General features: G+C 46.5%; 1 protein-coding gene across 1 annotated transcript in view; it reads right to left on the reverse strand.

Moving 5' to 3' along the window:
- Positions 1-102: 102 nt before the first annotated feature.
- Positions 103-15,904, reverse strand: part of Znf142 (zinc finger protein 142) — a 26,336-nt gene continuing 10,534 nt past the window's right edge. The window contains exons 4-10 of the mRNA XM_050129640.1: positions 13,105-13,704; positions 11,496-11,657; positions 9,567-10,406; positions 7,434-7,611; positions 3,770-6,662; positions 2,589-2,851; positions 103-927 (exon numbers count right to left, since the gene is read on the reverse strand). Of these exons, the coding sequence (XP_049985597.1) occupies positions 504-927; positions 2,589-2,851; positions 3,770-6,662; positions 7,434-7,611; positions 9,567-10,406; positions 11,496-11,657; positions 13,105-13,704 (5,360 nt within the window). The 3' untranslated portion in view covers positions 103-503. The remainder of the gene's footprint in view (positions 928-2,588; positions 2,852-3,769; positions 6,663-7,433; positions 7,612-9,566; positions 10,407-11,495; positions 11,658-13,104; positions 13,705-15,904) is intronic.

Genomic DNA, 15,904 nt, shown 5'->3' on the forward strand with positions numbered 1-15,904 from the left:
CCTCCATGTGCTGCATAGGAAGGGCACAGGAGAGGCCTGGGAGAAGACAGGGCAAACCCTGATGACAGGCTAGGAATGACAGAACAGGGACCCAGACACGTCTGTAACTGATAATCGTCTGTTTCACATGCTTACAGAGCAGCAGACACAGGAACACATGCAATTAGGTACAAATGTTCAGAAATGCTGGAAGAAAATCAGACTTGAAACCGTAAGAAGGAAGAGATGATGGAGTGAATAACACAGAGCCCTTATAGCCAGGGGCTCTGGTGCAACAATGGTAGACTGGAGATCCAGGCACAGGCTAAAACCATAGTGCTACTCAAGAAATCAACATTTTAGTCCAAGCCTATCTTTTTTATAGCTGTTAATTTTAAAGGCCAGAGTCCCAAGCGGGGGGGAGTGTTCCAGCCACACTAACATCCCAAAGCCAGCCCTCCCTCAGGCCCTAAACTCAGGTTAGCTACAGTCCCAGTTTGCATATCTTGGACTATATGTTCTTCCTAAGCCAGAGGTGGGGTAGGGGTACAGCCTTCAGGTCCAGTCGGGGGAGCAGGAGGAGCAGGAGGGCTAGGATCTTCCAGCTTCACATCATGTAGGTGCACTGTGGGAGTAGTGGGGTCCTTGCCTACACCCTGGCTGGGGTCGGCCTGGTCAGGGTGGTGCCTGCGCACGTGCTTGACCACCTGGAACTTTTGCTTGGCTTTGTAGCTGCAGAGGCGGCAGAAGAATGGGTGGCGGTCGGTATGGGTAAGGGCATGATGTCGCAGGCCAGCAGCCCAGCGGAAAGCACGGTGGCAAACATTGCAAACATAGGGTTTGGCCTCACTGTGCTTGCGNGTGTGCTGGAAGTCTACAGATGCCCCTCCATTCCAGTGAAGTGCAGAGCGGTAGAGCTGAACTGCGTGCTTTCCAGGGCCTCTGTGTCTGCACACAAGCATGTGTACTTCTGCATGCAAGTCCACATGTGCGTGCACACACACATACACACACGCATGCACACACAGAATTTTAAAAATAAGAAAGTAATGAAAATATACTTAATGAGGTGTGTGTGCGTGTGTGGGGGGTGGGTGGTTCCTGTGAGCAAAATTGCAAACATAAAAACCAGAGTTCCATCCTCAGAAACCACATTTTAAAAGTCAGGAGCGTGCAGTTTTGTTGACAGAGCTTGACAAAGGTTCTGTCCCATCGGGTTCCACAGCCGTTTAGTCCCAAAGAAACACACAGAGACCTACATTAATTATAAGCTGGTTGGCTTCTTATGAACTAATTCTTACATCTTTTTTAAGAAATATTTATTTATTATGTGTACAATATTTTGTCCGCATGTATGCCTGCAGGCTAGAAGAGGGCACCAGACCTCATTACAGATGGTTGTGAGCCACCATGTGGTTGCTGGGAATTGAACTCAGGACCTTTGGAAGAGCAAGCAATGCTCTTAACCACTGAGCCATCTTTCCAGCCCTAAAACTTTTTTTTTTTTTTTTTTAATTTTTAACTTTCTTTTATTTGCATTAGTGTGAGGTGTCAGATGCCCTGGAGCTGGAGTGACAGACAGTTGTGAGAGGCCATGTGGGTGCTGGGTATTGAACTCGGGTCCTCTGGAATACCAGCCAGTGCTCTTAATAATGCTTGACCCATCTCTCCAGTCCCCTAGATACACTTTTTTTTCTTTTTCTCTTTTTCTTTTTATTTTTTTTAGTTCTTTTTGTTTTTTTCAAGACAAGGTTTCTCTATAGCTTTGGTGCCAGTCCTGGAACTAGACCAGGCTGCCCTTGAACTCACAGAGATCCGCCTGCCTCTGCCTGCCGAGTGCTGGGATTAAAGGCGTGCGCCACCACTGCCCGGCTCATTAATTACACTTTCTTATCAAACTACAAAAATATAAGAGAAACTAACCGGTGGAGGTGCCACATGATTTTAATCCTAGCACTTGTGAGGCAGAGGCAGGCTGATTATGTAAGTTTGAGGACAGCCAGGGTCATACACAGAACGCCTGTCTCAAAAAACAAAACAAAACAAAAACAAAAAAACAAAGAAAAAATGTTCAAAAAAACAAAAAAGATAAAGATACTCCATATATGGGGGAAGCATATGCCACAATCAAAGGTACCCCATCATTAATCTTCTACAGAGAACCCATGATTTGTGAATTCCATGCACTAGAGAGGAAAGACAAATTAAAAATACAGAACTTAGGGCTGGAAAGATGGCCCAGTAGTCAAGAGAACTGACTGCTCTTCCAGAGGTTCAGGGTTTCATTCCCAGCACCCACATGGCAGCTCACAAGCATCCGTAACTCCAGTTCCAGGGTATCTGGCATCCTCACAGACAGACATGTAGACAATGCACATTTAAAAAAAAGTGTGTATGTGGGGGAGGGAGCTCTCACCTTTCTCCTCACTTATAATCATTCTACCACATTCACACAGAAACCAAGTATCTCTCAGCAGTCAAACTGAGTTGGAGAGTCTCCGTGCGTGTGAACTTGTATCATAATCACCGGGAAAGCTTTTGCAAATACACTTGCCCAGGCCTTCAGGTTTACCCTTTCTTTGGTGTCTAACACATTTCATTGGACTGGCGAGCCAGAAGTATGTCTTCTTCCTGTGTGGTCCCTATTCCCAGGGTGAAAACTGATGTAGGCTCTGAGTGAGGACATCCAACATCTCATGGAGGTTAAGTTTGTCAGAGAAGAGGGAAACCATTGAAGCAAGACAGTGAATCGACACACACACTTACCTGTGTGCTTGGTCATGTGATATTTGAGTTGGTTGACCCACTTGCACTTGTACCCACACTCAGGGCACAGGTACTTCCGTTCCTCCTTATGGATCCGCATGTGGTACTAGAAGGAAGAGCAAATGCGAATGTTTCCTCCCCATGACAGGAAGCTTCCCCCAGGGCTCAGTTGTTTCTTACTAGCTATGCTGTGGGGTAAGCTAACCCCTAATTCTGTTTAATAATCTGTAACACGGGTACAAGTATCTATCTCTTTGTGTGTATGTATGTGATGTGGGGGACTATTAATACTTAATATGTGCATATTAAGTATTCTTATTACTGAGTTCCCTAGCCAGTGACCCATGTTGTATTTTCAAATGATTAAAATTGGAGTACTAGGCATAAAAATAAGTGGTCAATAAATGTTAACTGTTAATACCCAGATTATTCTCAAAGTATTAAATACTCTTATCACATTGCAAACAGTTATGGAATTTATCTTTATGAAAGTGCATAGAGTTGTATTATTTCCCCCCTCTTTTTACCTATTATGTATACAGTGTTCATGCCTGCAGGTAAGAAGAGGGTGTCAGATCTCATTACAGATGGTTGTGAGCCACCATGTGGCTGCTGGGAACTGAACTCAAAAACTCTGGAAGAAGTCAGTGTTCTTAACCACTGAGCCATTTCTTCAGCCCCTGTGTTATCCCTTTTACAGACGAGGAATCTCTTAAGTTTTGAGAAGTTAAGGGACCTATCCAGAGTCACAAGTGAGTATGTGTAATTGTTAAGGTTACAGAATCCAGGACACTTGATAATTGACTTAGCAATTAAGAGCACTGGTTGTTCTTCCAGAGAACCAGGGTTTAGTTTCCAGCACCCACATAGCAGCTCACAACTGTCCTTAATTCTAGTTCTAGAGGATCCAACTATTCTGGCTCTACAGGCACCAGGCCTACATGTGATACACATACATACACATATACACAAACACCAAAAAAAAAAAAAAAGTTACAGAACCCAGAGCCTACATTGACCTTACCTTGAGGCGAGAAGGGTCAGCACAGGCATAGGAGCAGAGGTGACAGCGGTAAGGCTTCTCCCCAGTGTGAATACGGCTGTGCCAAGTGATCTTCTGCCGATTTTTGGTGCTGTAGGCACAGTCAGTACACTTGTAGAGCCGGGTGCCTCCATGTCCCTTTACATGGTGATCCAGTACCAATTGATGGCGACATGAAAAGTCACAGAAAGGGCAACAGAGAGAGGGCTGGCCAGCATCCCCATCCCCACCTGAGGCGGCCGCTGAAGTCTCCTCATGCTGGTCCAGGTAGTGCTTCACCAGGCCTACTCGCTCCCGGGCAGCGAAGTTGCAGAGCTGGCAGCGGTGACTGAAATGGTGCTGCCTCCGATGCTCATCCAGCGCTGGCCGGCTAGGGAAGGCCTCCTGGCAGGCCCCACACTCCAGCCTTGGGTGCTGTTTGCGGGTGTGTCCTCGTAGGCTGGCAGGACTGGGGCAGAGCAGGCCACAGTGGGAACAGTGCAAGGGGCCCTCAGTGGCCTCTACAGGGCAGCCGGGGGATGGGTGTGCAGGTTCTGGGTGGCGGCGCAGAGCGTGCTGCTTCAGTGCTGTTTCTGAGCTAAACTGGGCCTCACACTGAGAGCAGGAAAAGGATGGGGTGCCTTGGTGGCAGCTGTTGACATGGCGGGTGATGTCATGACGAAGATATCCACTATAGTCACAGAGTGGACAGAAGTGGGTGGGTGTTTTGTCATGTACTCGCAGTCGGTGCAAACGCAGTTTTGAGTTGGTGCCAAATGTCTGTGGGCAGGAGCTGCAAGGGATGCGGCCAACACCCGTGTGTCGAGACTGGTGGGCCTCTAACCGGTACCGTCTAGTAGTAGAAAAATCACAGAAAGGGCACTGATGTGGCTTCACACCCTCATGTTTGAGTCGCCGGTGCTGCTGGAGGCACCGGCTTTGCTTGCAAGTAAAGCCACAGTCCCCACACTGCAGAAGGGGCCGGGGGCCAGAGGCTGGGGCTGCAGTGGCGTGCCTCCGCTTCTGATGGAGCCTCAGAGCAGCAGCAGCAGGAGCAACAAATGGGCAGAGACCACAGCGCAGATCTCCAGACTCAAGGGGGCAGCCCTGGGTCTGGTGAGTCCTCAGGGTCCGTTCCTGCTGACAGCTAAAAGGACACGTGGGGCAGGAGAAGAGGGCACCCTTCTGTTTCTGAACCACAGCAGTGTCCCTATCCCCAGGGCTGGACTCTGTACCCACACTGTTCAAGAGAGCTGAGTCCCCATTGTTTAGGGTCTGGGGGCGCCCACGCTTTCTTCCCCGGCTGCGCTCCCCTCGGCAGCCTTCAGACACATGAGAGGTGATAGAGGAGAGCCGAGAACAAAGGAATGTGCACGAACTGCAGTGGAACTTGCCTTGCTCAAAGTGGAACTTCTCAGAGGTCCCTGTGGGTAAGGACTTTCCTGTAAGACAGGCGGGGAAGTCAGAGGGTGTGGGATGAGGTTCCTCTACTTCTGTCTCCCCAGGGAGCTCAGAAGGAACATCTTTTGGAAGCAGAAGCTCTACTTTTGATGGTAAAGGTGGGGGTTTCCCGCTTTCAGCATCCTGTGAGGCTTGGCTACCTGGAAGCTGAGGATGCAGTGTGGGAGAGACAGGGCTGGGCAAAGCCTTGCTCTTTCTAAGAAGAACAGGGCATTTTTTCATCATATGGGTGCTGAGGCCACGTTGTTGCTTAAAGCTAGCTCCACACTCAGGGCATAGCAGGGGTTCTCGGCGGCTTTGGCAACCCGATTTGGAGTGCAAAGTCAGGGCTTTCTCCCGGCGAGTGATAAAAGGGCAGTGTGGGCAGCGGAAGGCTCTTCCTTCTCCCTGGATCACCACCATCTGGACCCGGCCCTCCAGCACCAGGGCTTCTGCTTGTTCTTTGTCCTGTCTCCTCAGGGCCTTAAGTAGTGACTCTGACTCAGGAAACTGAGGCAGCGGTGCAGTCTCAGCAGACAGAGTTGCCTTGAAAGTACTAGGGGTCTCCTCAGAGATTAGAGGGTTTCTGGGGGGCTCAGAGACCAGCTTCTCCAGAATGGGCTCTTCTTCAGCAATCAAGCCAGGAGTCCCAACACATTCAAAGCTGGACAGTTCCGGCTCTTCCAGCCCATCTGGTCTTTCCATTCCAAGTGGTCCTGAGGGATCTAGAGGCCTGAACTCCACAGGTGCTGTTTCAGTGAGCTCCTCAAGGGGTGGTGGCTCTGCCACAGGTTCTAGCTCTACCCTCAGGGCCTCCAAGTGCAGTGTACAGCTACCCTCCTCTGCCTCCCCTGGGCTGGGGCTGCCAACCAGGTTATCCCCTTGGGGAGCCTCAATACCATCCTGTTTTTTGGTGCTGACCTCATCAGTTGTCTCTGGCAGGGCCTGATCCACACTGGAGTCTGCCACAATCCCATGTTCATGGTCTTGTCTCTCAGGCTGGGCTGACAGCTGGCTTGAAGGCCCTAAGTCTGATGGAGGTGTCAGGCACTGTCTGGCCCCCTCTGACTCTTGGCTGGCATTGCACAACTGCCATACCTGGTCCCCTGGCATGTAGCCATGGACCTTACGCTTGTGGAAGAAGAGTGTGGTGTTGCTGAAGGTACGGTAATCACAGAGGGCACAATGAAACTCACGGAGATGGGTGTGTTTGCAGTTCTCATGGCTCAGCAGGGCCTGCTTGTGGCGGCTCTGATAGCTGCAGTAGCGGCAGGGGTAGAGTGGGGCAGGTGTGCCAGGGTGGTGCTGGGAAGCCATGTGCTTCTGGAGCTCATACTTCCGCTTGCACGCAAAGGCACACACCTCACACATGAGGGACTTGCCTTGGTGCCGCAGTTTGTGGCTGCTCAGCTGATCAGCCCGATGGCAGCGGTAAGAGCACTGGTTGCACTGGTATCTGGGGATAAAGACAAAGAGGAGTCAATCACAATAAATCCCAACAGTTAACAGTCACTGATTAAATACTGTAGGCCTGTTTGTGCTCTGTGCTGTGTGTGAACCATCTGATTTAACCTGCCTTCAGCCATCCTGTGATGAGTCCAAGGCACTGAAGAGTCTGCCTGAAGGTGTTCCCAAAGGAAGTGATGGGCAGAGACAGCTTAGCTTCAGGGCTGGGGCTCTCTATTCTACACTGCATGTGTGTGTCATGTTGTGAGCCCCTACCCCGAGTGGGGCAGGTGTGCCAGGGTGGCAATACCCACTTGACTTCTAAGTAACTGAAAGCCCCATGGAACAGGTTTCTGTACTTTGTTCTGTTCCCCAGTGGAGGCATAAAAGCTACAGACCAAAGCAAGCCCCTGGGCAGATGTGCCTATAGGTTGGCGAATTTGCCCAGCTATTCCTGGATCTTAAAGTGACTACTTGGTGCCATTAAGTGTAGATCCATTTTCCTGAGACCAAATTCTGAGAACTCAAGTAATACTTTAAACGTGGGCTCTAAGGATTGAACTCATCAGACCTTCATGATTGCAGGCAAGCACTTTACTGACTGAGCTATTTCCTTAGTCCCTCAAGTGACATTTTGATCTCTTTTCCTTCTCCTGGCCCAGAATGCTCTCACCATACAGAATGGGCCACAGACACAGGGCTCAGCTGTAGGTGACAGAGCTAAGATTGGTATTAGAATAGAGAAAGCAATGGGGCCAGAGATGGACACATGTGCTCGTACCTGAGATCCCCTGCATGTTTCCGCATGTGCACACTTAGGTAGTGCTTCCACTTGGTGACATAGCCACATTCAGTACACATGTAATCCTTGGTGTTAGAGTGGGTCAGCATGTGCTTGGATAGGTAGCTCACGTCTCGGCAGGTGAAGTCACACAGCTCACATTTGTGAGGTTTCTCTCCTTATATTATGTGGAGGGGAAAGAACACAGGTCAGATACAGATTTGAGTGAGTGGCCATAACATCTCTTGCAGCAAGTTTGCTATGATGCCACACAGGAGCAAAAGCTGTATGTGCCACCAGATACATAGCAAGCTTCACAAGAAAGAAGGCTACATTACAGCTGTCACAGACAGTTCTTCCAACTCCTATACCAGTGAAGAGGAGGGAAAAGCAAAGCAAATTAAAAGTCTACCTTGAATTTTTTTTTTTTTGAGACAGGGTTTCTCTGTGTAACCCTGGCTGTCCTGGAATTCGTTCTGTAGACCAGACTGGCATTGACTCAAGAGATCCACCTACCTCTGTCTCCCAGTGCTGGGATTAAAGGTGTGAGCCAAGCTTACCTCTGATTTTTAGAAAAAGGTAGTTGGCACCTGTAACTCAATCCCTTCTCATTTCCTAAGTAGAGATTAGAACAAGAGAAGAAATAGACCGAAACTCTAGATTCCAATACAGTAAGGCCAGAACAGCCAGCATTTATACAATGCTCACTATGTGCCTGATCTTTGCATAAACTGCCTCCTATCAATGAGTCTTCACAACAACACTATAAGGTGCTGTTATTATCTCTGTTTTAGAGATGAGAAAATCAAGGCATAGAGAAATCACAAAGCCACTTTATTAAAAGGTGGACCACATGGCCTTGGGCAGCCTGTTTCCTTGTTTCCAGAAAGGGAACAGCAAAATACAGACCTCACAAGGTTGGTGTAAGTATTAAACAAAACATAACACAGCTGTCAGTGGTGCACAGTAAGAACAAGGATAAGTTGTCCTAGTACTTGCTCAATATCTGGCACTAAGAGGCTGGTGGCCATGTTCCTTCAAGACCCCCTCCCACTCCAACCACCTCTGTATGGCAAAGGGCACACAACAGCTCTCTATCTAAATTAAATTTTTGTCTCTTATCTTTACCTGCCTTGTTTATAAGATTGTAAGGATAAAATAGGCTAATACATGCAAAAGAACATTTACTTTATTTATTTATTGTGCATATAGTATTCTGCCTACATGCCAGAAGAGAGCACCAGATCTCATTACAGATGGTTGTGAGCCACCATGTGGTTGCTGGGAATTGAACTCAGGATCTTTAGAAAAATAGACAGTGCTCTTAACCACTGATCTATCTCTCCAGCCCCCAAAAGAACATTTTAAACTATGTTAACACTACACAGATACAGATTTTAGGAAAAGGCCTTAGAAACTACACTCTGTGACAAAAATGTGCAGAAATGAATAACAATAGCTTTGACCAAACTATCTAAAAATTATTTTTCTAACCAGAGTTTTTTTGTGGAACTGGCTTTATGGTTCATCAATGCATAGATGTTTGCAGAGCTCAGAGATGATACTGCAGCAGGAAGCCTGACTTAGCTGTCATCTAAGGCTTCAGTAATGCTAGCAACCAATTACAAGTCCAAGATAAAACAAGTCAATCTTCAGGTCACTAGATGTGACCATGTTCAGTTCTAAGGAAAGCCACATGCATATGGAAGGCTGATTACCCTCCCTTCTCCTGCTCCAACACTCTCAAAATTTGAATTATAAAGGAAGTTATCTGACCTGGTCTGGAAGTTTTCACTTGATAAAAGGCTGGATATTCACCCATCTGCACTTGACTAGGGGTGGGGAGAACTGGACAAATACTTAAGGGTAAGGAATGATAGTCTGGTATTAGAAAACAGGTTCTTAAATCAGAGTGCATGGATTCACTGACCTGACTACTTTATTTGTTTAATGATATTCAACTTTTGCCTAATATCCTTGCAAACTTGGAATATTAGAGTTGTGCCCATAAACCTGAGGTCAAGGGAAACAATGTATGCAAAGCCCTTTGTGTGCTGCTTGCAGCAAAAGCTCATGCCAGCCATCACCTTCACCACCATTATTCTATCATCATAAGGATAGAAGCCATCTCACCGGTATGCAGCAGCATATGTCGGATAAGCACCCTCTTGTGGGCAGTGGCAAAGCTGCACTCAGAGCACTGGTGGATCTTTTCATGAGCATGCATCTTGCCAACGTGGTCCTGGTAAGCTACTGGGTTGAAGGTGGCAAAAGGGCAGAAGGTGCACCGTAGCTCTTCACTGCCTGGGTGGCCTTGCTTCTTATGTTTGCGGAACAAATGCTTATTGGAGCAGGCAAAGTCACAGTGGGGACAGTGGAAAGCATAATGGCTCTTGTGGTGGGCTTCCATGGCTTCAGCTGTGGCAAAGAGCATGGGACATGAGTGATGGCGGCATTCTACAGCTCGTACTCCATGGGTCTCCTTTAGGTGCTTTACAAAGGCCTTCCGGTCGGGGGCTACATAAGTGCAGCCCTCCTGAAAGCAGTGGAGGGGTAACGGCTCTGCTGCAGCTGCTGCTGTGTGGCTCTTGAGGTGCTCTTTGAGCGCTTGGCTGAGGCGGAATTCCTCACGGCAGACAGGACAGGCGTAGGTGTCTGAGTAGAAGTTGGAAATATCTTCGTGCATGCTGGCCATATGGCGGTTAAGTGCATTCCTCTCGACGGCACTGTAGTGGCAAAGAGGACATCGGTGGGCCTTCTCACCCAGCTCCCGCAGCAGATGGGTTTTGAGTTTGCTTTTGCTGGTAAAGAACTTCTGGCAGTTAGGACACTGGAGGCTTGGGTCTGGAAAATGGAGATGCAGGTGCTCTACCAAATGGGTCCGCTTCTTAAAGCAGCGTTTGCATTCTGGACACATGTGTGTCTTGAAGAGGGACTCAGTACTGGAAGCCACATGCCCTTGCCGTCCCTGCTCTATAGAGACAAGCAGAAAGATCAGCAGGGCTGTTGTGAAACAAAGATCCTCAAAATGAGTGAGCAGAAAGAAAGGTAAAGTACCCGAACCTTCCAAGTACTGGCTCACTAAGCTCAGAATAATTGAGAGCTGGTAAGAAATACACTCAGATTTAAAAAAAAAAAATTATTCACCAGACATAAGTATACACGCTGTGGGATGAATTTCAAGTGTTTCTATTGAGTTTGAAACTGGAAACAAATATTCAGAAAAAAAGTTTTAGGAAGCTAGACAAAAAGGATTGGTCATCAATAACCTGTGATATCTATACTATAAAAGAATCCCTTTCTCCTGTTAAAGAGGTCTATAACTGTACTGGACAGTTTTATGTCAACTTGACACAAACTAAAGTCATCAGAGAGGAAAGAACCTCAACTGGAAAATGCCTCCATAAGACTGGGCTGTGGGTAAGCCTGTAAGGCGTTTTCTTAATTAGTGATTGATGGATGGTCCAGCCCATTATGGATGGAGCCAACCCCAGGTTGGGTTCTATAAGAAAGCAGGCTGAGCAAGTCATGGGAACAAACCAGCAAAGAACACCCCTCAAAGACCTCTGCATCAGCTCCTGCCTCCAGGTGCCCTGTTTTGAGTTCCTGTCCTAACTTCGTCCAACGGTAAACAGTAACACGGAAGTGTAAGCCCAGTAAATCCTTTCCTCTCCAACTTGCTTTATTATAGTCATGATGTTTCACTGACATCAGAAGGCCTAGCTAAGACACTGGCTGAAGAAACCCTGCCTACAAGAACAAACTGTATTGTAACCACTGCCCTGTGTTACTAGATTACTTGATCTATTTATCGCTGCATATTAGACTTTGCTGTTGCTTTTAAGTCCTTGAGATTAAACCCAAGGACTCACAAATGTTAAGAGCATACTCTCTTATTATTTCCCTAGTCCTAGATCTTGACTTTTGAGTCTAAGTCTAACAGAAAGACTACATGGATCTGAACCAAAGCTTGGAAAACCTAATCCTAAGGCCTAAATGTCAGGCTCTCCACTATCCACTCCTGTCTACCATGAAGAGCTTCAACCTCAGTGATGTTATTACCGTCCAACTGCTGAGTTCCTTGGCTTTTATCTGAGACTTTCTGGGAGTCCTTTTGGGTGCCACTCTCCTCTTCCTCTATATCCTCCTCGGCTGACTCCTGCCCAGGCAAAGGTATGCCCGCTTCCTCAGAAGGCTCTCCCTCTCCTGGAGACAGCTTGGGAACTGGGGACACACAAAACTTGAAGTTCACAAGGGCCAATGACAGTACTGAATGCTGGTATTATACTTACTGGCAAGCAGAATTATCCTTTTCTCCTCTTAGCAGAATCTTGGATGCTAAGTAAATATATGTATTCTTATTCAAGGCAGAGATCTGAAGGCCAAGAGTAAAAACCTATCTTAAAAACCTACAATAATACAGACTCAGATCCACTGAAGCTCAGAAGTTTGAAGTCACTGGGACAGGGCCTAAGAGGTAGACAAGAGTAGAATGTACTTCCTTTGTCCAGGTCTCCAAAGCCAAAGGCTGGATGTTCAAGGCAGAGACAATACCCTGACTGTTCACTGTTTACTGAGGGGCCTAATTTGTACTTCAGGCTCATACCTTGCCCCTGAAACCTTCTCTTTAGACATAAGAACAAGAAAGAGGCTCAGCAAGTCAAGTTCTCAGCCTGTCCTCTCCTGGACTATGTTCTCTGTTCCCTGCTTCTGCACTCACCTCATGCTGGTTTTGTTATTTGTGAGACTAAAAGGAGAAACTGATGAAGTATCATCTTTCCTGAGATTTCTTTCTTTTGTTTTTTCAAGACAGAATTTCTCTGTGTAGCTCTGACTATCCTGGAACTCACTACGTAGACCAGGCTGGCTTTGACCTCACAGAGATTTGCTTGCCTCTGCCTCCTAAGTACTGGGATTAAAGGTGTGAGATACCATCACCCAGCAAGATTTCTTTTTTACACAATCCTATTCCTTTCTGCCCACTCTCACGATTTATTTATATTTTTTTGACACATGATTTCATATAGTCGAGGTTGGCCTGGAACTTGCTATATAGCTAAAGATGACCTTGAATTTCCACCAAGTGCTAGGATTACAGGCACATACCATTTGGTCTAGCTCCCATCTCACTCATCCTACAGGTAATCTAGAAACATTCTGCTAGTAGCAAGTCACTAACAGGCACTTTCACTCTTAGCATGCTCTGAAATGGGTCAATACAGGATATTGTTAAAATAATTTCAGATTATATGTTGCATAAATCAAATTTTACTCAGTGTTATAGACAAAGGCTTCCTTTTGTTTCATGTATTCTAATTGATTCAAGTTTTCTAGAGCCTTTCCTTTATCACTCAGTATTTCCATCTTCCTATTTATTTATTTATTTATTTATTTATTTATTTATACAAGACAGGGTTTCTCTGTGTGGCCCTGGCCATCTTGGAACTTGCTCTGTAGACCAGACTGGCCTCTAATTCACAGTGATATGCCTGCCCCTGCCTCCTAAGTGCTGAGACTAAAAGGCCTGTGCCCCACAGCCCAGCTGCAATTCCATCTTCTTAAACAATGTCTACTCATGGAACAGACATACTGGAAACAAATGGGGTCTCTTATAAGAGACCAACTATGGATACATTCTAGGCATGAGACTAGTGGGTTCCTGGACCCCTACCTGGCAGCAGCTCCTGGGATGGAAGGCCCTGAGCAGCAGAAAGTTCTCCCCGTGTACTGGCTCCATGGCTCCGCTGATGCTGCCGGAAGAGTTTGACGTTGGAGCCCATGAAGCTGCAGTGGCTGCAGTGGAAAGGGTAATGGGCTTGCCGATGCAGCTCCATTCCCTGCTGGCTCCCAAAAACCAGGGAGCAGCCCCGGAATGAACAGGGTACAGGAACTGCTTTGTGGGTCTGTCTCAGGTGATGCTGCAGACCCTTGCGATCTTCAGCAGAGAACACACAGCCAGACTCTGGGCAGGAGAATGTGTTGGGAGTGACCCGGTGAATCTTGAAGTGGCTCTTCAAGGCCTGGGGCTGGACAAACTCTTGTCTACATACAGGACATGGCAGGGGGCTATCTGGAAGGCTGGGGTCCTGCAGAGGGCCATGGAGGGTGAGGTTGCTGGGGGGCAGCTCTACAGAACACGGGGGGCTAGAGAGGTCCTGCACAGCCTGAATATGGGTCTCAGTGCACTGGTGCAGGGACAGCAGAGTAGGCTCTGCAAAGCTCTGTTCACAGCGCTCACAGAAGTAAACCTCCACCACCTTTACCAGGACACCTGCAGGCAGAGGACCGACAGAGAGAGGCACAGAATCAGATGGAACAAGACTTGAAAGAGTTAGTCACTAGTAGAAATGTAGGTAAATCTTTTTATAGTCATGGAGAACAGATAGATTTCAAGTTTGGCTTTGTACCTGGACTATAAGGTCGGGGGAGCCTGTCTGGAATGTGTCTGGATTTCTAGTATCTAGTAAAATACTTGGCAAAAGATGTGTGCTTAGTGTGTTAATAAATCAATAAACAACAAAATCCAGAAAGCATCAAGAAAAAGTAAATTTGGGGCTAGGGAGATGGCTCAGTCAGCAAAGTGCCTGCCTTGTAAGCATGAGGACTGAGTTCAGATCCCTAGCACGGATGGTGCAAAGACAGGCAGGTTTCTGTTTCTGGAGCTTACTGGCTGGCTAGCCTAGGCAAACCAAACTCATAAGCTCCAGAGTCAATAAGAAACCCTTTCTGAAATGACTCAGTCAGTATTGGCCTTGGCCACCAAACCTGATGACCTGAGTTTAATCCCCAGAACCTACATGGTAGGAGAGAACCGAAGCCCACAGGTTATTTGCTCCCACACACAGACACCCAGACCCACACCCACCTCAGGTAAGATAATATGCAAAAGAAAGAAATAAAAACGTAGGGAGCAACTGAGGAAGACCCCTGACCCTGGCATCTACACACGAGCATCCATGTGCACAAACATACACTGCTGCATACTAGTAGGACGTGACAATGGTGATGAAGGTGACAGCTGGCAGGAGTGTTTGCTGGGTACCAAGCATCACACAATGGGCACTGCATACATGGTTTCACTTGACCTCAAGTTTATGGGTTGATTCTCCTGCCTGCACCTCCCATCTCACAAAGGAGTATTGGGCTAGAGATCCACGTTACTGCATCTGTATGGCTTTTTGACATGGTCCCAAGGATAAAATTCAGGTTGCTAGGGTTGCATAGCAAGCACACTTTTTTTAAGTTGTTTTTTTTTTTTTTTTGTATACAGTGTTCTGCCTGCATGTATGCCTGCACTGCAGGCTGCTGGGAATTAAACTCAGAACCTCTGGAAGAGCAGCCAGTGCTCTAAACCTCTGAGCCATCTCTACAGGCCTGTGGCAAACATTTTTATCTGCTGAGTCATCTCATAAGACCATAAGACAGGGTCTTGATATGAAACCCAGGCTGACTTATGTAGCTTAGTCTAGGCTTGAATTCTAGACCATTCTGCCTCAGTTTTCTGAGTACTAAGATTAAAGGAATCCTCGGATAACAGACACATACCAGCATACTCACCTATCAAAGTTATATTTGTGTGTGACTACCTATTAAATATACCTTATCTTTTCAACCAATTTATGGTATTTCAGAGAACTAATAAATCAAACAAATTCTGCCCTGATGGACCAAGAAGATGTTTCTAGCAACAATAACAACAAAACAACAAAGCTGTCTTATACATCTCATTCCTATATGCATATATGTCTTCCTATAAGAGAGGTTCCTGGAGTGAATTACTATGTCAGAATGTGCATCACTGTAAAATTCACTATGTAGCTAAACTGACCTTCAAAAGCTTAACTTAGGTTGTGGATGCAGCTGGATGATACAATAATTAGCTACCATGTAGAAGAACCTGGGTTCTATACCCAGCACAAAAAAAAAAAAAAAAGATTATTTTATATTTTTCTAAGGAAAATGTGGTACATTTACACAATGGAGTACTACACAGCAGAAAAAAATAATGACATCTTAAAATTTCCAAATGTATGGAGCTAGAAAACATCATATTGAGTGAGGTAACTCAGACCCAGAAGGACAATCATCATATGTACTCACTCATACGTGGTTTTTAAACATAAAGCAAAGGAAACCAGCCTACAAATTACAATCCCAGAGAACCTAGACAACCATGAGGACCCAAGAGAGACATACATGGATCTAATCTACAAGGGAAGTAGAAAAAGACAAGATCTCTTGAGTAAATTGGGAGCATGGGGACCACAGGAGAGGGTTGAAGGGAGGGGAGTGGAGAAAAATGTATAGCTCAATAAAATCAATCAGGGCTGGAGAGATGGCTCAGGGGATAAGAGCACTAAGTCCTAAGTTCAATTCCCAGCAACCATCTGTAATGAGATCTGGTGCCCTCTTCTGGTCCACAGGGATACATGCAGGCAGAATATTATATATATAATAAATAAATAAATCTT

Source organism: Alexandromys fortis, unplaced genomic scaffold, assembly GCF_014885135.2.
Source record: "Alexandromys fortis isolate MF-2015 unplaced genomic scaffold, M_Fortis_MF-2015_v1.1 scaffold_319, whole genome shotgun sequence".
Lineage (NCBI taxonomy): Eukaryota > Metazoa > Chordata > Mammalia > Rodentia > Cricetidae > Alexandromys > Alexandromys fortis.